General features: G+C 32.0%; 1 protein-coding gene across 17 annotated transcripts in view; it reads left to right on the top strand.

Moving 5' to 3' along the window:
• The window catches only part of LOC143226198 (uncharacterized), a 110,825-nt gene that overhangs the window by 44,856 nt on the left and 40,823 nt on the right, over positions 1–25,146 (top strand). For all 17 annotated transcript variants that reach the window (XM_076456857.1, XM_076456853.1, XM_076456861.1 and 14 more), the window contains 9 exons: positions 1,514–1,595; positions 5,173–5,309; positions 8,591–8,694; positions 9,655–9,819; positions 12,651–12,851; positions 14,642–14,719; positions 16,153–16,232; positions 21,823–22,209; positions 24,470–24,515. In XM_076456857.1, the coding sequence (XP_076312972.1) occupies positions 1,514–1,595; positions 5,173–5,309; positions 8,591–8,694; positions 9,655–9,819; positions 12,651–12,851; positions 14,642–14,719; positions 16,153–16,232; positions 21,823–22,209; positions 24,470–24,515 (1,280 nt within the window). The remainder of the gene's footprint in view (positions 1–1,513; positions 1,596–5,172; positions 5,310–8,590; positions 8,695–9,654; positions 9,820–12,650; positions 12,852–14,641; positions 14,720–16,152; positions 16,233–21,822; positions 22,210–24,469; positions 24,516–25,146) is intronic.

The raw sequence follows: 25,146 nt of genomic DNA on the forward strand, positions 1-25,146 counted from the left end.
TTGGTTGAGATGACCCAACTTCACTGACATAGGGTTAACTTGTAATCTGGATGTGTAATTTCAGGAGAGAGAGAATACTCATGAGCACAATGCTTAACTGTAATACTGCTGTTGAGAGACCATACAAATAGCAATTTTTATCCATTAAATATTTAAATTTTTATTGAATTAAGTTACAGTTCTAAGGGACTTATACTATGAGGCCTGGCATGGCCAGGTGGTTAAGGTGCTCAACTTGTAATCTGAAGATCACAGGTTCAAATCTCCATCATACTAAATATGCTTGCTCTTTCAGCCATGGGGGCATTATAAAGTCATGGTCAATCCCACTATTTGTTGGTAAAAGAGTAGCCCAAGAGTTGGTGGTGGGTGGTGATGACTAGCTGCCTTCCCTCTAGTCTTACACTGCTAATTTTGGGATGGCTAGCATGGACAGCCCTCATGTAGCTTTGCACAATTCAAAAACAAACAAACAAACTGGGTTAATTCAATTGTTGATCATTATGTGTTTTTCAATGCTACTTTCCAGGTTTTGACTACCTCTTGGAACTCTAACCATGTGTTAAAAACAGGGCTACAGCCAGTAATGGGTTAGTGAAAGGGATAGGACAGGTGCATTTGTGTAAGGACCCAATGCTGACTTTGATATTCCCCCTTCTCTCACTTTTCCCAAGATTTAAAAATTCATAATATTTAGTTTGAAAGTTGATCTCTATAATATGAGCTGATGACCTGGGACCATATATTTCATATTTTGTCAAGGGTTCCTTTTCAATTCAGTAGATATTATGATTTTATTTGTTTGAAATAGTATCATTTTAAATTTGACTACAATTTCTTTTTTGGTGGATTACTGATTTTGATTCATTATATAAAAAAATACAACTGAAATTAATAGTCAGGTAGTTGGTAAAGATGCTTTAGGTCTTAGGTAATGAGTCTGGTTAAAATAGTGTTAAAATAAAGAACAGTAAGATTGATCAACTTGTGTTTTGACTTGCAAAAGTGAGATAAGAAAAGTAATATAATACTTTTTGAGTGAATATAAAGGTATTGTTGAATAAACTATAGTGCAGTAGAATATTATTTTGAAGTCAGTTAAACTTCAGTTGATATGAATGCATGAAAGAAAATATGGTGGTATAAAACCATATTACTAAGCTAAATCAAACTTCATGTACAACAGTTAATATGTTACAAATACAATTAGCTGAGACTTGTTTATCTTAAAACAACTAGTTTGATATTTTTTAAAAATTGCTCTGTTATCTAAGTGTAAAGCCCAAAATATTGTATACAAGACATGAAAACTGGGAACTTGTAAGTCACCTTACACACACAGTATTGTAATATCATATCAGAGAAGGTGTGTTGCTGACAAATCAGTATTAATTTTCATGATGAAAAACAAAATTAAGTCAGTCAAATTTTTTTCTCAAATTTTATATTTGCAAAAGAAGTGTTATTAGACATCAAAAGACTATTTAACAATTCTATTTTGACTAATTTCTAGGTTCACAGTCAGGAGAAGGAAAGCCCAGCCTGTCAGAGCTGAAAGCTATGCTACAGAGACAGTTAGAATACTACTTTTCAAGGTATGATTAGTATCATAATATTCTACATTTTGAAATATCTTTGTTGCAAATTTCAAGGTTGCAAAATCATTAAAATTTTCTGGTCACAGACTCCTTTAACTTTCTGAACGTTTTACTCATTGTCAATTACATGTGTTAGGAGGTACACTGCTTGCTTATTTTTATTTAGCAAAAACAAGATTCATTTGAACTTAATGCTTGTAAAAAATGTATTATACAATTAATATAAGCAGTAATAAATAGTGAACGTTTATGGATTTTTGGCTCACTACACCATTTCCACCACTCATAATGTCTCATTTTTGCAAAATATGGTGTGTTTGGGTGGGGGGAGGAGATAAAAAGATTTTTCATTAAGGAGTGGTAGTGGTGTATTAACAACAAGGATGTTTGAGTAAGCTTAGACATGGCTTCTAGTAGGCATCTGTTTAACAAATCCTTGTTATTTATTGAATTAGGTTTTGTTTGTTTCCAAAATAAATCTTAATCTATTCAGTGGTGCATGTTCATGTGTTTTAACTGCAGTCGTGATTAATTCATTAAACTAATATATTAGAAAATCAGTCTTGTGCTGTACGTATTCACAACTTTAAGGTTAGTGTAAAAGAATTTAAGTGCACTGTGTGTACATGGCATGCAAGTAAGTTTTATATAAATTGTATTATAATTTTTCTATATCTGTTTTCAGAGAAATAATAATATTCAGCTACTCCTTAAATCTTGAATGCTCTCTTGTATACTCATGTAGTCTTTATAGGTATGCTACTGGTAACTTTTAATGTAGTGTGGATATCTTCACAAAATTTGGTAGGCTTTCAGTAAACATAAGTTTTTCACAAAAATATATTGTTTAGTTAAGTATTTTAAATAAAGTAAAAGTATTTGTCTATAAATATATCTTGTATTTCTTTAGAATAGTTCCTGTGCAAAGTGATTTACATGTTAAGCTTAAAAATACTTAATGTAAAATATCTTTGATTTTATTTATGTTATCTCTAATACATTCTAAATGCATGGTTAGTAACACTATATATTTTATCTGTTATTTTTTGTACTGTAACTCTATACAAGGTTGGTCAATTTGACCAATCTCATACTCCCCCCCAAATTTTAAAGTCTAAATTACCCCTTTTTTATTTCTATAAGGACTTCATATTGTAACATAAGATTACTTTCATTTATCCTGAGTAGCTTTAAATTTGTAACATGAAACACTAATTAAAATTTTCTTGGTTTATTGCTCTTTGAACCATGTTTAACTGTTTGGCCATTGTAATTTATAAATCATCTAAGGAACATGCAGCTCACTTTATCAAACCGCATTGTCCAGAAGCTGCTCACATGCATGTCTCGTGCAGCATACTTATAATACCTAATCCAAACTAACCTAAAGAGAATCCTATCTTTACATTTTAGTAATGTTTACAACAATAAAGAATAAATGTGAAAAACAAGAAATAAAGTACTTGCCTGAATATTTTTTTTCTTGCTGTTAATTGTCAAGGACACTTCACCCTACTTTTTTTACTACTAGTAGTGATGCTGTAAGTAATTTTAATTTGATTGAATAATAAGCCAATAAACATAAAATAATAATATGCAAAAAGCAGGTAAGTTTTTCTAACTATCACAGTTTTTCTGGCTTTTAAACAATGCAATGAGAACCATTACAAATTTACCAGTTCTCTGTGAGAACAAAGCTTGTACTAACAGAGAAACTGACAATTATTTTTTCTTGAAACAATGTAATATAATATGTCATTTGGTATATGAAAATCGTGGCTTTCTGTTGGTTATAGATAATACAGAATTAAATGTAAGAGAACTATTAACAAATCCTGAATGTGAAAAGTAGGTGTAGCAGGAAGCGTTTGGTTTTCTGCTTCATGGTTCCATAACCAAACAAAATTGAAGGCTATAAAAATTATGGTTTGTCTGGACAATAACAATTTTATACAGAGTAATTTATGTTTAATTTATTAGTTTCTTGAGCATATATTTTATGTCTTATAAACTTAAAATGTTGAGTGCTGTACATATAACAAAAGTAGAAGAAAATTTATGTAAGTCACTAAAACTTCAATGAGGTTTTGGTGATTTTTATTTTACTTGTTCATTCTTCACTGACTATTTCCTGATTCATTGTTGAATTAAATAAAAATTATTCAGTACATTGTTACCATTAATTTAAAAAAAGGGTTAAGTGTTGTCAACAGTAAAAAAATACATAGGTAAGTACTTTATTTCTTGATTTTATTTTTAATTCTTTATTTACTATTATAAAGATTACTAAAATATAAAAATAGTTGCTTAAGGTTAGTTAAGTGGAATAAAAATGTTTCACAAGGCACACATACAAGCAGCTCATGGGTAGCATTATTTAATAATGTAGCATAAGCTGCATTTTTTCTAAGTTACAAGTTATAATGGTGCCAAAGTAGTTAGACACAGTTCAAAAGGCAATGAAACATTAAACTTTAATTAGTAATAGATATATTTTGTTATGAGTTTAAAGCTACTCAGTGTGAATAAATGTAGTTTAATGTTACAATTCATTCTAGGAAAAAAAATGGTTAGATTTGTATTGAATTGTGTGTGTGTGTGTGTGTGTGTGTGTGTGTGTGTGTGTGTGAGATTATGATATTGGTCAAATTGACCAACCTTGTATAGCTTAAGGATAGAGAAAATGATATGGAATATAAAGTTTTACTGAAAACAAACATTGGAGATATATTTTGGAGGTTTTAGATTACGTAAAAGAAATTTGAGATTTTGGTATAAAGAAAAGTATTTTTAATCTTAACATGAAAATCACTTTGCACACAGACTATTAAAAACTGTTAAAATACTGTATATTCATGGATAAACCTTTTTTAGTTTATTAAAAATATTTTACTAAAAATGTGATTTTTTTCTGTGTAAAAGACTTCTGTTTACTGAGACTGCCAAATTTTGTGAAGATATACACACTGTATTAAAAGTTACTAGTTTCAAATCTACAAAGACTAAATGAGTATGAATAGGTCATGTTGTCAACCCTCTATTGAGAGAGTTAATGTGGCACTGTACTTTCCTTTATAAATATGCATTTTGTTAGATTGAATTCCTGAGTTATTGGCTACAATCACTTTGCTGTCTCATAGATACTTTTAAAAACCAAATTTTATCTTCATTCTCTTGACTGATCTTCATAGGTGTGTTGAAGATTTCATTCACCATCAGTGAGTTTTGTATAGTTTGAATTGATTATTGCATTATTAACAAGAGTTTTATACTTTGTAAATGAGTGTTTTGTGCAGTTTGTAGTATGTTCTTTGCTCTTTTGTTTAACTTTTTAAGAGTCCTTTTATTTAAAGCCATTGTTGAATTGTTATTAATGTTAAAACCTTTGCTCATATGTGTAAAGTATATGCATATCATCCTGTGTTTTCAGGTTTATCTTTTTGTCAATTAAATTTGCCTCCCCCCAAAAAAACAAAACAAATGTTATGTACAAATATCACTTGCATCCATTCTCTCTATCACACTAAAGCTAATTTGTTAATATGTAACACAAAAGAAAACTTTTTTTTTCCAGAGAGAACCTGTCGCATGATACCTTTCTTGTTTCTCAAATGGATAGTGATCACTTTGTTCCTATCATAACAGTTGCCAATTTCAACCAAGTGAGGCATCTCACAAGAGACTTGAAACTCATTGTGGAAGTACTGAGAAGTAAGTTTGCTTTTGTATTTGTTTCTGGACTAATTTATACACTGAAGTTTATTTGGAAACTTATGTTTTTATCTGTTTCTGTAATGTTTCACAAATGGTTCTTTTTTATTTAATTTGAGTTTTAGTGGAGATTGCTTACTAAAGGTAATAGTCCATCTTGAGTGTGTATTTGTGTAAGTAGAAAACTAATTATGTATTAATATGCTTCATTACACTTTTATACACACAAATGTCCATTGTAGTTTTTTCAATTTTCTATCCATACAAAGGTAAGACTTGGAACAAAATAGCCATTTAACATCTACACTATTTCAAATGTAACTGTGTCTAATGGAAGGTAGAACAGAATGTAAATTAGATTGTGTGGTGTTCAAATACCACGTACCCCAATACTCTGATATACATTTTATGTTTACAAAATGTTTTCGCAGACCAAATTCGTGTGTTCAATGTAGTTCAAATTATGTACTATCTGTGAAGGATGCTATACTGTTTCAAGGGGAGTTCTGTTGGGTGTTACAATACCCTTTGTGTCAAAAACTTTCTTATGACTGTCACTTAGAGCAGAGAAATTTCAGAATACATGTAATACATTTTTATGATTGGTCCACTACAGGGAGAATGTAGATTTTGACAGTAGTGTTTGGCATTACATGTGAGATTTGTTTCTAACACTGAGGGAGCCAAGATGTTTAGAAGTTATCATTCTTTTCTTTGTATTTACACTTTTACTCTGTTAATCATGTGTTCTTTATCACTTAGTTAACCAGCTAATTGTGGTTTTAAGGCTACAGATGATGAATGATGGTACCTCAAATGCCTTTTTACATATTCCAATTGTTCTGTGCTTATGTCATTTCCTTTGTTTCATTCACTGATGTCAGATGTACCAGTTTTCTTCTACATCACTGTAGCTCCTTATGTCTTCAACCAAATCATGGAAGCATTTGTTTTTCTGACCACATAGCTCTTTTAGTATCCAATTTGTGTTGCCCAACTAGAACCTTATTGTGGTTCTACAAGCTTTCATCCTGGCACTGTTTGAACCCCTGGCCATTTGCTTCTTATATCATCTCCCTCTTATGACTTCTTTCCTCCTCCCTGGTGATTGTTGATTGTATGGTTTTTATTTATCGGGTGTTCATGTACTTTTTCTCATGGATCATTTTTTATTTTATTAAATGACCTCTTTCTTCTTAAAGACTTGGCTAACTTGGGAGGGAGATCATATCTCTTCTCCAGTATCTCTTCCACTGATCTTGACTCTGCATGGTTGAACTGACCCTAATTGTTTTTGTGTCTAGTTCAGGCAGTCAGATGTTACTTAGCATGGACCACTCCATTTTGGGTTTCTTGCCATGAGGTTTCTCCCTCTTTTGAGATCTCTTGTCCTCTATGTTTGCTGGATGGATTTATTAACTTATCCATGTCATCTGTTCCTCGTGGATGGAGGATTGTATTGTGTCTAATCACATCAGATCTGCCACTTTACTTATTCTTTTGTGTTACACCCTAAATTCTTGGAAAAGATCCTCCAGGCTAGAATGTGAACAATGCTCAACACCTTTGTTTCCCTTTACCTTCATCATCTGGCAGTTTCATCTAACTTGTGACATTATCTCTACAGTTGTTATTCTAAAGTGTACTTACAATCTTTAATGAGTAAGTGCCTGTTTAATTTCTTTACTTATTTGTAATGCACTCCCATTCACTTTCCAATATTCAGTGTTGACTCTGATGATATACTTACTTCTCTCAAACCATAACAATTCGAGTATAGTGGAAAGTGTTAAACCCATCTACTTGGGATTCTAAAATCTGCACTTTTGAGATTGCATTTTCTGCAAGACTGCTATGGTGGTGTATTTTTTATATAAATATATATTTCATTGTCCATTACATACAGTACCTTCCAAGGACTGTATTGGCTCACACATTCCAACTTTTTCAAATTAGATTTCTCTGATATCTCGGTACACGTTCTCCCTTTAGGTGATTAAGATCATTTAGGTGGTCAGCTGAGAGAATTCCATACTGGTGGCTATGTAGCTCATTTCAAGGAAGTCCACATCAGCAGACAATGTGGTGAGAAGTTGAAGAGGGGTAACTGTCAGTGCAGTGGTGTAAGTCACCCATATTTCATAATTTTCTGGTGATTTGGCCAGCTAAATTGGGTAAATAGCTATTCTCATGCAGCAGGTAAGAACTTAGTCCCTGTTTCTGTATTCAATGTGGATAAATTATACAGTAAAACCTATACTAAACCATATGGCATAATCATAGCTTAGCCATGCTACACCTCATGTCCTAGTGATATAAGGTGCAAATACTTGGTCATTCATGTCTTTTTCCACTCATCCCTGCAACACATTGATCAATTTACCTTTCTTCTTCCTTACTTTTATCCAAACAAAGTGTATACCCTGCATGAGAGGGCTGTGGTCTCCTTAAGTGTCACATTTGTACTGTAGGTGTTGCATAGTATGGGCTTTTCTCTTCAGTCATCTTGTGTGAAGGGAGTTCATTTAGGTTTTTGAAATTGCACTAATTCCTCCACCACATCACTCTGGGGCTCTGACTGTTGTATGCAGTTTTAAGAATAATGTTTTAAAAGTTATTTTCTTTATCCAAAAATGTATTTCTAACAGATACCTCTCTGCACGCCTTCTGATTATTCCTTCCCACTACTGATGTACATGATTCTTGCCTTGCTAAGTATAGAGTTGATTTGAATGCAAGTGTTTTTGTGGATCTGTTATGCATGGAGAATGTTTCACCCTTCTGTTGGGAGAGGGCTATTGTTACATAGTGGTTACATCTTGCACTAATGCAGTTCACATTATATCCCTGTCTTAACTGGAATATAACCCAAGGCAAATGACATGCACAAAAATTCAAAGGCTGGCAAGTGAGTAGTAGTTATTGTGTGAAAGAGGTAAGAGTCTGTTGGAAGTACACATTAAGGTAATGAAAATGTTAAACATTTAACATTGTAATAGTAACCTGAAAACTATTACTCTTCTTGAAAACTATTAACCATGATGTTAGTATCAGTATAATTTTATATATATATAAATTGTTGTGATATGGATTTTGGTAATGCAGGAAGAAAGTATTTTTTAATACATGTGTGAAGGAATAAAATATAAGACTGAATCATTGTCCTTGGGTCTGTCATATAAATAGTCGAAAGTTTAACTCATTTTTGAAACTGTATTGAGTCTGTAGACTATGGCTTTTAGCTTTGTCTTTGTAAGATGTGAGTGTCTTATTTGTTCTAGAATCACCAAATGTGGAAGTTGATGAAGCTGGATTAAAGGTTCGACCAAACCATCATTGCTGCGTCTTAATTCTTCGTGAAATCCCAGAAACGACAGCAGTAAAGGTATTAGTGAATGTAATACTAATATAACTAAGCCATATTAGATTGTTTTCTTCAGTTTTCTTACCATACTTATGTCTGATTCAAAATTATTTTAAATAAGGAACAGCTGCAATTATTACTTTTTTACCTTGTATTCCTTTTATAAACCCAATAAAATGTTTGCCACAAGTTTTCATCTAATGAGATAGTAGTGAATTTTGGTTTCTTATAACTTGTACTTAGGAAGTAACTGTAGGTAATTGGTGTGCATCAAATATTGCATTAAAAAAAAGTTGAAAATTACTTTAAATTGAGATTAAACAGTTTTGCGTTTCTTATCTAGGAAACTGAAAATACATTTATCAACCTTTGTATTAATAGGTATGTGTGGAGAGAATGTGGAAAAAAAGATTTGTATAATACTGTTATAGATAATTCCTTGATCTATTTTCAAACCTGTTTGATGTGTTGAAAAATCTTGTGATAAAGACCTGACATAAGGTTGTAAATCAGTTTGTAATCATATATTTTACTGTCAAATTCATGATATTTGATCACTAAAAATAATCATGTCTGCAGTAATCTATAAGCATTAGAATGTCCTGATCTCATCAAAGAAAACCTTTCATAAAGCATTTGAATATAATTTAATTAGAACAAAAATAGTTCATTTATTTTCAATTAAGGAAGTTTTTAGATTTCTATTGTATTTAACAAGGGCAATTTATTTTAAGAATATATTACTTGTAAAGCTTTGTTCTTTTATTAACTGGAATCTCATTGGTAAAATCTTTAATAATGTTTGTTGTGATCCACAATTTAATTATTACTGTAGAAGAAACTAAGCATTTACAGTTAGGTTGAACCAATATTGGTACAAGAGCTTCTTGAAGAATAATTGTTTGGTTTAGATTCCTACCCATAACTCATTTTTTTATATTTGAACTTTAACATACTTAAATGTTGACACATCAATTTCAGGATATTGAGGCTTTGTTCAGTGGAGATGATTGCCCAAAATCTGCAAAGTGTGAGTTTGCTCACAATGACAGTTGGTATGTGACATTTGAATCAGATGAGGATGTACAGAAGGCTTATCGCTATCTTCGGGAGAAAGTTCGTACTTTTCAGGGAAAGCCAATAATGGTGGGTCACACAATATTCTGGCATTAGAATATTTTAATAGGTACTTATCAAGTAAATTACAATGAAAAGCAAAGCTTTATTTAAAACGTACCTTCTAACAATTTTTTTTTTCTTGGCTCATATAATGATACCTTGTAACTGCAACATACTCCATCTAATGTGGTTTGGAAGTTCCAGCACAACACTTGAAAACTTGAGGGACTGTATCATGATACATTATATATACAATGTTCTACCATTTTGTATGGTTTTAATTTGAAGATGTCTTGGCTCATATGATAAATTCCAGATCCATGGTGTAGTTTATGGTTCCAACATAACAGTTTGAGGAATTTTTAGGCCCAAATTGTGGCAAGTTTGAGAACAATGGTGTTATCATGGCTCCAATACAGCAGTTTAAAGATGCTTTTGGCCCATATCTTGGTAGTTTTTAGATTCATAGTGATGGTTTAGAGTTCTAGCACAATAAATAGACCTCTTAAATTCTCTTGGATAGTATATTTTCAAGAGATATTGAAATTGGCAAGTTTTATGAGATCTTTTACTTTCATGAAAGAAAAACTAGGGCATTTGTTACATTTTGAAGGTGATAACTTAATTTTCCACTTGTACCTGTGATTTGCATTTTTAATATTTGCATGCAGAACAAATTTCAACCTCAGTTTTTGTGAAGTCCAAGTGACCTTAGTTTTTGCCTAATAGATTATGAAATTGTTCATATGTAAAACCATGATTTGTTTTGACATACTAGAATATATTTTTTGACAAATACTTGCTCATTGCTTTCATGATATCAGAAACATAAGTAGGTTCAAGAAAACAGTTTAATTCAATACCTTATAACTGCTAAATTAAAGACAACTAGTGCAGTTAGTCTTTGTATAGCTTTGCATGAAAATTCAAAATAAACCAAATGAAATTATCTTCAGGGGAATTGAGAATGACCATATAAATCAAATTTATAAAGCCATTTCCAGTTTCCACCAGAAGAATAAATGTTTATTCTTTGAAAGTTAGAGTTATAGGGCATTGTATTCTTGCTTATGGCCTTTTAGTTTTGTCTTGCATCAGTCAAAAGTCTTTGACATTCTATGTGTTAAGTGTGCTAACTTTTTACTGTCATAGCAGAGTATTTTATCTTTATTTTATTAATTAAAAATTAGTAACTCATAAAAAAATTCTCTAAATCTGACCAAATGGATGCTTTATGCTAACATCACAATAACCATTGGACTTTTTGAAATTTATGTTTGATAATTTTACAAATTATAATGAAACAAAATCATTACTTAACATATGTGCTTCTATACAGTACACCCATAATCATTTACCTATAAGCAATGTTTCATATACAGTTAGCTTATAACATATTTTATTCAAGATTCATTAGTATCTCCTTCATCTTACATTGTGTAAATTGTTTATTACACAAAATTTTTTGTCAAATAAAGAGAGGTACGCATTCAGTGTTTAGATAAGTTGTATTTTTGCAACCTACTGTTATTTGATTATCTGATTTATTCTATCAAACACACCATAGGCCTTATTGTACAGGAATAAAATAGACAGCAGTAGTTACAAGTAACACATTTTAACACGTTTTGATAAAACAAATAGTGCAATAAAATATTTCCTAAAGCATTAAAACTAACGTATTGCACACTATTCTATTTTTTATGTAAAACTTTGTCATATGCAAATGTTTGAAACAATAAAGAATAGAAGTCAAGTACACAATGAGGCATATTCCATGTGCTGTTAGTTGTGTGTAGACCACAAACAGCTACTGTCTCCTTTAGGTGTCAAATTATTATTGGAAAGTTTTTTTTGCAGCACATGATCAGACAAAGAAATTACTTGTGCAAAATAAACAAATGTGAATACCTGTGTTAATTTGTTACATTTTCTCAGCATACAAACATTACAAAGCCATAAATAACTTACAATATTTTGAATGGAGTGGATAACAAGCCTTATTATGCATGAAGAAAATAGTTTGGAAATTTCCCTTCTGTCTAAGGAAGAGAGGGGAGTCCTATAAACAATAGACTGTGAGTAAGAAAATATTCCAGAGTTTCAGATGACATATCTGTGGTTTTGACAACTTTAAAAACAAAAAAATTGTAACAAGAAATGTACAGGTACTTGAATTTTACAGTTTTTCATAACTTCAAAATTTCACTTTTTTAAACTTATTTTTGCTAAAAGCAAAACTTTTTATCAATCAGATTTACATATTTCTGGATTTGTTTCATCACAAGTTGCCTCTACTCAGACAGGAAATTCATTTACATACATAATATGAATAAACATTCCTAAAGGAAGTTAGAAATCAACATTTAATGTTAAAGATTTGATTTTAAAAAAATTATTTCATTCAAAACAAATAAAACTTCATCAAAAGAAAGTTTAAACATATTTTTTAACTCTAATTTTATTTTGAAGAAAATGAGGGGATATGTTAAATTTTTCAAAATTTAATGTTGCACCTTTTCTTGAAGTGCAACCTGGAATGTCTAGCTGGAAAGGGTTAAATTGGAAGCTCAAAAGCTAGTAATTTCTTTTATATTTTCTGCTTTTTTTTTTACCTGAATGTGAAGTTTTAGAAAAACCACATTGTTCCATTTAATTCTTTAAAATATTTTGTGAATTTGAACTCTACAAGGCAAGATTCAAAAATGTTTCATTGATTGTGAAACATTCTCTAAGCATCCTGACTGTTGAGTTAAAATGTTATAAGTCTGTGTTGGATTTTTGGAATAAAATTTGTAGGATTTGAAGAATATGCTGATGTTTTAGTTACAAAAGAAATATTTTCCTCTTGTTTTCAGGCACGTATTAAAGTCAAACCAGCCACACAGGCACCTTTCATTCCACACTACAAGAATGGTTCAAGGTATCGAGGGCCTATCATGTCTCCTGTCAGTGGACAGCAAGAGCCTTCACCTCCTCTCCAGCAGCAGTGGATAGAACAATCACAACAGGGTTTACCATACACTAATGAACCTTCAGCACCTTATGCTAATCAACAGGTTAGTTTGCCCTTCAAGTTTGTTTTATATGTAAACATTGCTTACCAAATTGCATCATATTTTTTAACTTTACAATGTGTATATCTCATTGGTCCTTGCTCTAAATCATTTTGAAGTGTATAGGCTGAAAAATGTCATGTTGGATACACAAAATGACTTGCACGTTTTTCCCTTAATTAATTGATAATAGGACTTTATATACATTTTCTCCACAATTTTTTAGCTTATAATTTACAAAATAGCAACATTCTAAGTTAGCAAATGTGAAGTTTCAGAATGTCTGGCAGACTTTCTGTGGAATGTCAATTTTTATTTTTATACAAGTTTTCTAATAACAAGATAATTTTTTTATAATAATCTCTACATTGAATATGATACCAGTGTTAGAAACTGGGTTCTTTTAATGTTGCAACTTTACACTTGTCTCTCTAGTTTGTGAAATTAATTGTTTTAACACTAATGTTCTGGTTTAAAGTCACATATCCCAGCATATAAATTGGACCTTCAAAGCAATCATTGTAGCTAGTTTTCCATAGCTATTCTAAAACACTAGTTACAGAACAGCTTGCTTCATGCATGTTATTAATGTGTGATTAATATACTAATACCATCATTACAAAAAATATAGAAGCATAAAATGTACTAGCAGTTTAACAGCAAAAATAAGATGTCAAATGGAATTATAACATTTGTTTGTTACGTTATTGTTATAAAGCAACTAAAATGTAAAAACTAGAAACTTGTCAGGTTATATTAAGTAAGACAATTTAACATAATAGAACTTTTTCATGAGGTATGTTCACAAGTTGCTCATGCATTGCTATTCAAGAGTAATTAGAGATACAGATTTGTCCAGTGCATTGCAATTTATATTATGGTGTTATTGGTTAGATGTAGTTTAAAGGGTAATAAAACTATAAAATTAAGTAGAAACAGATACAGACTACCAAGAGCTTTAAGCTATTTGAGATAAACAATTGTAGTTTGTTGTTACAATCTGCAATCATTGCAGAAAAGAGAAAAACTGCAATCTAGACTTATTATTTTACGTTTTTTATAGAAATTGCAAGATTTCTCAAATTGACTGAGACCTATAGCTAAGGTAGAGAAATGTTTGGATAAATCTAAAGCAATACTAGAAAATAAAAGTTTGATATTTATTTAGGAGGTTTATATGTCAAAACTGCAATCTAGACTTATTATTTTACGTTTTTTATAGAAATTGCAAGATTTCTCAAATTGACTGAGACCTATAGATAAGGTAGAGAAATGTTTGGATAAATCTAAAGCAATACTAGAAAATAAAAGTTTGATATATATTTAGGAGGTTTATATGACACGGAGATGAGATTAAAACTGTAAAATGAACGATGGCATTGTAAGTCATAACATGAAAATCACCTTGCACTAAGACTGGCTACATATGCTTATAAAAACATCTTTAGTAAGAATACTCAATTAAAAATCTGTTGTATTTTTTTACAAAAGACTTGTAATGTTTACTAAAAACTTTCCAAATTTTGTGAAGATACATTTACCACATTAAAAGCTATATGGTGTGAATTAGCTACTAAGTTTGTATGGAATGAGTTAAATTAACTACAACTGAAACCTGGTGAATCAATAACCAAGAGTGGTGTGGCCAGTTAATTGGTCAAATTATTGGTTTGTACATTAGAATATATGTATTCTAGTTGGGTTAGGTTCCAGCTACATTTTAGTGGATTGTAAATGTAATGCATTATAAAAGAGGTGTTTAGTACTTTGGATTTCAGTATTTTTTCTTCTAGGTTTTTCCTCCATTTTATCCACCTGCTATGATCCAGAATTGTGCTCCTGCAAATCCACCAACATTTGAATATGGAACTGTAAGTAACATAAACTATATTTACAAGAACTTAAGAAGGAAAGTGAAAGAGAATATAATAATATTTTAACCATAGTATACATGTTATATCTGTTGCTGACAAGACCTTCCATTCAATACCACAATTCATCAGCCTGGCTGGAATGTGATAAGATGTAGTGATTAAAACACTTTTTTTATATATACTGATAAGTTGCTGGGTGAACAACTGTTTGGTGGCAAACTGTACTTTGTATCAATTTTATATTTCAATACACATCAGAATTGTTTTTTTTTTTAAACATCATTACTTCATTGAATTATCTTTAGTCATCATTCAGAACAACTGGTAAAACATTAAGGTAGTCTTTTTGATGTTAAATTATTAAATATTATATTGGTAAGCATTGTATGTTCAATGAATACAAGATGAAAAAATTTATTTTCAAAATATATTAACTGTACAGTCAGTCATTTGTAGTAGCAGTGAATATGTAGGCCCAATCAAAAATTAACATCAGTACAACTTCTAACTTGACACTAAACACAGAGATGCCAACCATTATGATTTTGGTGTATACATTGACTATATGCTCATACAGACAAATATTATGACTTGTTGTAACTTCCAAATTATTATATATTATATAGGCCTATACAATGAAGTGATAAATTGTTCCCCAAGGGCGTGAAAGGGGTGAAAAGAAAATTTCTAGTAAGATACAAATAAATTTTGATAATAAATAAAAAACATAGTCCAAATGGCTACTTGCGATAATCATGTTTGCTTGAAATAATAAAAATATTTGTATCTCTGACGTCTACCAATAGTTTAAGTGCAGTGCTTCTCCATACTGGGTACGTGGGGAAATCCATAGTTATGTCATCAGTGCTTGTCAGCCAATCAGCACTCGCGTAGATGGGTATTTCTCGTTTTCTAAGCGGCATAGAAACACCAATGCGATAGTTCACAAGATGGAAAAAAGAGGCCTTGTTCACCAAATTGTCTTGTTTTTGGCAAATCTAAAAGGACTAAAACTGTGAAAGGGCTTTGCCTACAATTATTACACTCAGTCATTTGAAATAGTTGGCATCTCTGTAAACAGCAAAATTTGAACATACCAGTATATCTATGGAAATTATGGTTTGGAAAAAATAATTGATTTTTATACAGAATAAATAGGCTACTGTTTGCTGTTGTGTTAAAAGAGGAGTGTATAATTGCTACATGGTTATATTTAGAGAATTAGGTAATTTGTATAGAGGTATCTATGTTACAGATGAACAAAGGATACTTTTGAAAATTAATTTTTAATGTAATTTATCTGAACATAACATAGATCATATCTAAAATGTTAGTTGAATATCCTCTTAGTTTTACAAAATATTTGTAAAATGGTCAAATATTGAGTTAAAGTATATAATTACAATTTTAAAAAATCTCTATCTTTAAAGATTTTGTTAATGAATGGGTTGCCTGCTCAAGCAGTGTTAAATGGAACTGGACGACATGAGCTCCATGCTTCATCAGGAAGGTAGGCAAACATGTTTTTGCTTTTTTGTTGTCAGAAAATATTGAATATTTAAAACCTTTGAATATGTTTGTTCATTAAATTAAATAGTATCAGCATCCAGTCTTTCAAAATTATTGAAATGTTTCAAAACTTTGCACACTGTGATTACTCTACATCATTGATACTCAACAGATGGGTTGTGAAGGTGGGCTGCATGGGATTGGGAGATCTGTGACTTGCTTAACTTATTGGGTCTTCAACTTCATTTGTGGGACTTGAATGCAAAGGGTTGAGAAACCTTGCTGTATGTGACAGCTCTTCTTGTTCATAATTTATTCATAATAAAATAGGGCCTGGTGGTTAGAGCTAAGAATCATTGCACAAAAAATTTATCCTTTAAACCATGGGTGTGTTATAATGTAACAGTCAGTCTCACTATTTGGTAAAGATTGGTCCAGCTGTTGGTAGTGAGTGCTGCTTGCCATTTGTTTTTCCTGTGTTGGACAGTTCAAAATTAGGGATGGTTGCAGATAGCTTTAGTAGTTTAGCCATAAACAACAAATAACCTTATCAAGAAATTTTGTACAAAGCTGTTATGCTTTTTCATAACAGACATTTTGGCACTTAATGACCATATTGGGTAATGATTGAATAATTACTTTGTTTAATTTGTACATGATTACTTTTATAAGATGCGACCCAAACTGAACATTCTATAAACTGGAAGCATTTTTATCTGGTTGAAAAACAAAATTCAAATTTGAGACTAAATAATCATTAAAGCCAAACTTATTGGACAAAGATCTTTCATGATTTTTCACTTTGACTGAAAAAAAAAAAAATGGAATTTTTGTGTAAGTATTCCAAGTATAAATGTTTCTTTAAAAAAAAAAAAAAAAGGAAAGAAAAAGAACTCTTAGATTCTGATTTTTTAGAAACATTTATTTTTATGTAAAATTTATTTACTACAAGCAGAAATTCCATTTTATGGGTGGCTGTTGGTGCTAGTACTGATCTTAATATTCATATCTCATTGAAAAAAGAATTAAAAATGTGAATATTTTCTAAAAGGAGATTGATTTTGTGAGTACTACTTGAAAAAAATGTTTCGATTGTGCTGATATAAACTAATGTTTTTTATATAATAAAAGCGGCACCCTTTATTAAAAAATGTTTTCTTAAGAACTCATTTATTTTTAGTATTATATTTACAAATTGTCAGTGAAGATGTAATCAAACTTTCATGTACAGCCATAATGAGAGCCATGTTCTTATTACAAGGAAAGTATTTTATTTAAAATTACAAAGCATACTTTTCATCTGCTGACATTGTAGCTATTTCTTGTACTGCATGGTTTCCACTTGTTGCCAATCTAAGCATTGAGAATGTTTGCTGCAGTTTTTATACCTCACTTAAATGTTTTAGGCAAATTCTAATTTGCAAATTTATCCATGAAATTCAATATGTCCTCTGTCTAGGTACTGTATATAAGTACTTCTTTCTGATTATTTAATTACTTTTTTCTCAATAATGATTATGCACTGGTTTTGATCAACGGGATTGTTGTGATTAGTTACATTGTGAATTTGATTGTTTTGATGTTTCTGTATTTATCCTTTTGTTTGTATTGAGACATTATTTAACAAAAAGAAACTTACTAATGGATATGAATTCCTGAGTTAATGTTTCTACCTCAAAGGTCAGTCAGACATCTTTTCTTCTACATCTTCTGTCTGATGTTCGTCAGCAACCTAGGGAGGGGTTACTCGCACTTGAAGATGTTCGTGATATGATCCATTGCAAGATGGAGATGCAGACTGATGATGTCTCTTGGGAGGAAGGTTTCTGAAGCATCTGGAGAGAATTTAGACTATTTTTCAGGCTCCTTTTTTACTAGGTCAGTTTCAACAGAGGATAATTTTGTTGATCTACCTCTAACCCCTTTTATTTAGTTGGTTACTCAAATTTGTAAGGTTTTAAAGGTTTCTCCTATTGCATTTAACTCTACTCCTTTATTAGCAGAAAGGATGGCAAGTGACCACTTGGTTTTTCCTCCTCCTTCTGATGTTGCTTCCCATGCTGGAAGAATTTTCATTCTCTTGCATGATGGGATAGCTATGCCTTGTTCCTCACGTTTATCTGATCAGTATACTTTGACTTATCACTGCCAGCAGGAGGTCTATTTAGATTCTCAGCAGATGGGGACCATCTTTTTGACTTATGACATCTAGATTGGGACCTGTGATCACTTTAAATAGATCAGTTTTCTTGGATTTGCCTTACTCTCACAACTGTCTTGAGGCATTTATCTTCAATCCAACTTTTATCTGAATCTTATCAATATTTTCCTTAGCAATTTAAGGACAAAATGGGGATTTTGCTGATTTTTTTTTTTATTTCATAACTAGTTTGCTGTTGGGATTTTTTGGGTAGACACACTTACCATCTTTTTCCCTTAGGGAGGTACAGAAATCTCCTTTTATCTATCCCAGATGATTTTCTGGAGTTCCAGAGATCTTGGAATCTGAATTTATACTGCTTGCTTACATTCTTTATTATCATTAACTTCTTGTCTTTCTGGCTCTCATTTGGGAGTATTAGTCCATAGTGTTTTCTGACCCCCTCCTTTGGTTCCCATAATAGAGTCCATCCATATGATTGATGATCTTTGACTCAGATGGATCAATGACAATGACATTAGTGACTCTTGATGACGAGAAACCCACTTGAAATAAAAATGTCTCAGAAAGGCTGGTATGAGTATTAACACTTTTATTGATAAGGGGAGAATAATATTTCAAAACATTGTTCTCTCCGTAGTAGTAAAATTGTTAATACCCATACCATCCATTCTGAGAGATGTTGGTGACTATCCTGGAGGCAGGGGAGCAGAAGTATAATTACATCACTTTCTGGACATCTTTAGATCTTTAATCAGGAACCCATGGTGCTTCATGTTCTGGCTTCAGGGTAAGTCATTCAGCTTACATCACCTCCACAATTGTTTGCTCTACCAGTTATTTTTTCACCTTCAATAGATCAACAGCAAGTGGAGTTCCATTTCCTGGCAATAATTTCCCATTTATTCATGGTACCCAAGAAGACAGGAGATTGGCATCTAATCATGGATCTATTTTGACTCAACCAATTTTTTTAGATCTCCCTTGCTTCACAATGGAAACTTTCTCAACTTATGATGATACTTTGCACCAGGACTCTGAATGACCAGTTCAATGTTATGAGTGGATTTGCTCTTATTTCAGGTCTCCAGTGATTGATGCTTTTTTGACTAATTGGAATTCTTAGCTGCAGTTGTTTTGGTGTCCAATACCTTATCCTCAAGTGTTGACAGTAAATGTGTACAGTCAGGACTGGAAAGGCTTACATCTGCATGCTTTTCTCCTATTTTTGGCTATTTCCACGAGTTCTGATTGTCAAGTTCTTTTAGTTGCACATTATTGACCAGCTCAGTTTGGATTCTGCTTTTTCAGTGTCTACAGAAATGTCCATCTCTTCCACATTGGAAATCTATTGAGAGAACCTTGATCAGACTTTTTCTGCTCAGATGTTCAGAAAATTCAGTCTTTGTTCTTGGAAGTTCTGTGGTCTTTTGCTTGACATAATGGTTTAATTTCTAAAGTTTCTCTGTTATTCACTAAATCTCTCTGTAGGTTAACTGCAATTGTTTATTAACAGAAATGGAATATTTATCATCATTGGTGTATTAAAAAGAATTTAAACACTCTTTATCCAGAAGTATCTATCATATCCTATTTTCTAACTTTGGTATTTGGAAAGGGTTTTGTTTCATCTATAGTGGATTTATATCAGGCATCCTTATCTACTATTTTTAGGTATTCTAAGTGTTCAAGTGTGTTCCTCCACTCATGGGGAAGAGGACAAAGTTGGGGGTCTTCTTACTCTTTCCTGCTAGTACAGTGGTAAGTCTACAGATTTACAGTGTTAAAATCAGGGGTTTGATTTCCCTCGGTGAACTCGGCAGATAGCCTCATGTGGCTTTGCTATAGCCTCATGTGGCTTTTTCCCAGCTATGAGACTCGGACAGCCTGATGTGGCTTTGCTATAAGAACACACACACATGCCTTCTTACTAGGGTCCCTGGATGCTTTTCCCAGATGTCACTATGAGTGGCACTAGCCTCTCTGAGGGCCTGCCTACTTGTAATTCTTATTCAGAATTGATGCAAAGCTATGTAGTTTGGGAGTGCATGGCCATTTTCATTGATAAATATCAGTTTCGTATATAATACATGGAAGGTGGTCCACTATCTTTTCATAATTATGAATGAAAAGTGTTCCCATTCTAGATCCTTGCTTGAGCATAAGTTCCACATCCTCTTCCAGGAGCAAGTGGAATACTCCTTTCTCACTTGGTTGGGGAGTGAGGATGGATGTTAATTATTCCAGACTGGATGTGTTCTGCTCCTTTGGTTGAGTATGACATACATGATCTTGTCCTTTTGAGCCTGAGTTGTTGACTTTTGAACTTCTTCAGGTGGAAAAAGAATGGTTGTTCACTTAGATGTTGCTTGCTTACTTCTCATTGTTCTGGTGGCATGAAACATATCACATTGTGGCTACAGGTTGGGATCCAATTAAATTCAGCTGCCTAATTTTTTTTTTGTTCATTTGAATGGAGAAAAATAAAGTTCTCCATGACTGTAAACTGACGTGAAATGGCAAAATCATGAGTTTTGCAAAATTGGGGCTTACACATGTTGTAGTAAAAATGTTTCTCATTATTGAATGATAAGATGCTTATGTGTAGCATCTGTATAGAAGGCACATTGAAATTGGTGGAGAAATATGCAAATTAGAATTTGTCTAAGGCATTCAAATGAGGTATAAAAGACTGGAGCAAGTGTTTTCAAATGCTCAGGTGGAATGGAATGGAAACCATGTCAGTAGAGAAATAGTTGGTGTCAGAAAAGATAAATATTATTGGAAATACATTTTCAGTTGATGAAAATGTTAACTTGTGATCTGTGATAAAGACGTTTGTTGTATCTACAGTAATTCTTTTTCTAATGGTCTGAATATTGAATACTCAAAATGTGAAATCTCATTGTGGATTTTGGTTTTTGGTGTCATTCAGTAGATGGCATCACATTGTTTTTAATGTTTAGGCCATAAGCGTAGATACATATATAATTTATATTATTAATTTTCGTATTATTTGTTACTTAACTATCAAGTAAGCCAAAATTATAGTTTAAAGAACTTAAGTTTAAAAAGTTCAAAAAGTTCAACCTCCTTTTGTTGGAAAATCAACCCTTACAATTAATAGTAGTAGTGTTTAATAATGGTTGTTTTATTTTTACGTTACAATTATCAGTCTAGTCTTTTCTAGTAGAATATCTATAAATGCTTTTGTTTTATTTTTAAAGACAAAAGAAGTAAAAAAGAAATTAAAAACTGCCTTTAAGTTACAGATATTTTGTTTCTCGTAAGGAGTTTCGAAAGATGGCCACAAATTCTGTTAGATTGTTTTAGAGTGGGATATTATTGTAATTTTTAAAAAATTGTTTTTTAAGTATGTTTTTTCAACAATATAAGAATACTTTTGTATGCCTAATATTTCCTGTTTCAGAAGTCACAAGCCTCAAATATATCAACACCAACACAAACATACTTCACTAAACTTAGAACAAAAAGAATCCACGTTACTTGCACCAAATCCTCATGGTGCTGCACCCATGATTAACCAAGGAATGAGTGGCTTTGGTTATTTACCATATCCATATTGCAGCCCCTACAACATGGGAATGGACATGCAAGATGTATTTTCCTATTCAAAACGGTACTCCTTTCAACACAAACAAGGACAGTGGGGCTCGAGCCCATCACCTTCAAGTTATGGTGTAAAGTCAGTCTCTAGGTCTTTCAGCAGAACCAAAGAAGCCATTGATAACAAAGTAGCCAACCAAACTATGTCAGTGAATGAACTCCAAGGAAGAGATTTGTCAAAACAACAAAGGTTTAAATAGTAGTTTTACATTTTTATTTAAATACTTTGATATGCTATATGTATTATATATTATTTCTGTGTACATTTGTTAACATAAATATAATCTCCATATTCTCTGTAAGAGAAGGTAATGTCACTCTTCTCATATTTTGTTACAAAAATAAAACTAGTGGATCAAGTTGTTTAAAATTTGTCAAGAACATTTCTAAAAATATGTAGTTAAAAAAATTATCTTCTGTTTCTAATTAATTTGTTATTCAAATCCACATAAGCACTCACATTCTGAATATATAATACATAAAAATATTTTTAATCTTAGTTTTACATTTTATTTACATACTCCCCAGAACTTGTTGAATGTCAAAAGTTTTTGTTATAAGGCAGATGTTTAGATTTTATTTTCAGTTTTCTCTGTTGTATCAATAAGTATGTTATCTTCAATATACAGCGTAGTGAACTTGTTAAAATTAACAAACAGGTATGTACGTACCTTTTAACTGTTTGTAGAAACTCATTACAGTTGTCTTAATTTTTTATATGCATAATTTCACATCTGTAGTTTTTGTTTATAATTTATTTTTAATTTTCCTTGAAATTCTTTGTTTATGCCAGTACATCAGATGTTGCCTGCAGGGCTTTATGAAGTTATTTTGTCAGACTCATTGCAGAAATCTGTTGCCTAAACAGGATGGCATGTGTAAGAGCCATCTTACAATCAAGGCAGCAAGTTAAACTTATAAAAACCATTAAACTGTTCAAATGTGATTTTTTAAAACACACACATAATACATAAGTAACTAAAATAATAAAATCTAAATACAGTATAACTGTCTCTAGCTGTAGCATATTTAGGTAATAAGCCACCATAAGTGCTATAGTTGATCAAGCAGACAACAATATTAATGGCACGTGTACACTGTGTGGAAAACTGCAAGCTAATTTCAAATTAGCCATTAGTGCAGTATAGTGTAAGCTGAACTCTTTCTAACAACTGTATACACTTTTGTCAACTAACTATGTTTATGTTATAGTTCTAAAGGCAAAGTATAGAAGGTGAGCCTGGAACCCATCAAAGGTTGGGAAAATTTATATCTGTTTCCAAGTGATTGCAACAGCAGGCTCTTGCATCTTAGTAGTTTAAACATGCATGCATAAGCATCTAGATACTTTTGTACATTGCCAGCTTATGTGGGTAAGATTGAATCACTGCTGAACTTGAGATTTGTCATGTGATCTACTTGCCATAATATGAAAACTGCAGTTTAAGTGTTTTTTTTTGTAAAGTTTCCTTTGAATTAAAGTACGAACCTTCTCTGCACCTTCTCCGCTTGCAACTGTCTTTACTGTATTCTTTGAAAATTCACTTTTTACCAAAGCATCCCACCTGGGGATGTTTTCCTTCCTCAGTGGGCCTTACTTTTTCAAAACAGATGATCTGCCATTGCTCCTTTTGGCCTTCACATCCAGGTGCAATTGGATGAATTGGGTCTGTCCTTGGAAAACATTGCAGAATCCACTGGTCAAGCCCATCTCCTCATGGCTTATTACAGCCCCCAAATGTGACCTTTAAGTCATCTGAAAAAGGCAGATACTCCCGATTGGAAGTACTGTCTTTTATTTACTGAACATCTTTCGAACAACCTTTCTATTCCAATTTATACAGGTGGTTCAAAATCAGGTGACTCTGTGGGCTCTGCCATGGTTTGTTGCGGTTCAGTGGTTGTGCACAGAATCCCCTCTACAGCTTCTGTGTTCACTGCTGAACTGTACACCATATCTTTTGCCCTGGATCATATTGAAGCTGAGCAGTACTCCTACTGCACTATTTATACTGACTTCCTTAGTTCTCTGCTGACCTTGGAATCACTTCACATTGGCTCACACCCTGTTCTCGCTGATATTCAAAACTGACTGGCCCGTTTCTCGTTAGCGTCTACTTCTGGATACCAGGCCACGTTGGTATTTGCGGGAATGCATTTGCAGACATGGCAGCTAAATCTATCTGCTCAGGCACTATCATCACTGTGCCTATTCTGTACATGGACTATGGTCCTATTTTCAAGGCTTGGATCCTTTAGTTTATTAGCCTTATTTTATTAAATAAAGATGCTTTTAACTGAAGGTTTTTTATAATATAGGTTTACATGTTTCATGTTGTGGGTTTTAGTTATTTTGACTCTGTTTGAACATTTGTTTATTTAAGAAAAGATATATACTAGTCATTTCTGTTGTAATCTTTTAATTTACTGTTTTATTAATTGACTTGCAGAAACTGCCCCAGAAGGAAGAGAAAAGATGAAACAAACACAAAAGCTGTAAGTAATTATTAGTTGGTAAGCTTTTAAGTTGCTCTTTGTGGTGGTGTAATATTTACAATTAATGAAAAATGGTATTTCCTACTATAATTTGAGAGAAGTTGGTCCTCTTGCTTCTTGTAGGCTTTGTATTTGGACTTGTCAAATATGGTTTAATGAACTAGAAATAAATTGGGATGTGTTAAGTTGTAAACAAGAAAATTTAACTTTTATAGGACTACTAGCATTTTGTAATGCATGTTTTCAAATACTCTTCATATACAAGTTTTTATATATACTATAAATGTGTGTTTGATAACTATTCATTTCCTGTTGTAAAATCAAGGTCTGGCACACTAATTCTTAGTTTGTTGTCAGTTAAGACTACCATAAAGTGAAAATGAAACATTTGTTTATAATTAAAATTTTCTGTTTACATACATGTTTATAATGACAAAATTTTACAATTTATTGTACCATATCTCACAAGTTGTATGATACAGAAAGGTGAAATTGCTCAGGGATATTGTTTCAAGGGTAGCAAGTATGTGGGTGCAAATGCTACAGTTGTCACATTTTTCCACCAGTGGTGTTACTTTGATTCAAAGCCTGATAAATTGCAGCAACTGAGCAAAATGTGATCCTGTAGTGT

This window comes from Tachypleus tridentatus, chromosome 9, assembly GCF_004210375.1.
Source record: "Tachypleus tridentatus isolate NWPU-2018 chromosome 9, ASM421037v1, whole genome shotgun sequence".
Classification (NCBI taxonomy): Eukaryota; Metazoa; Arthropoda; class Merostomata; order Xiphosura; family Limulidae; genus Tachypleus; species Tachypleus tridentatus.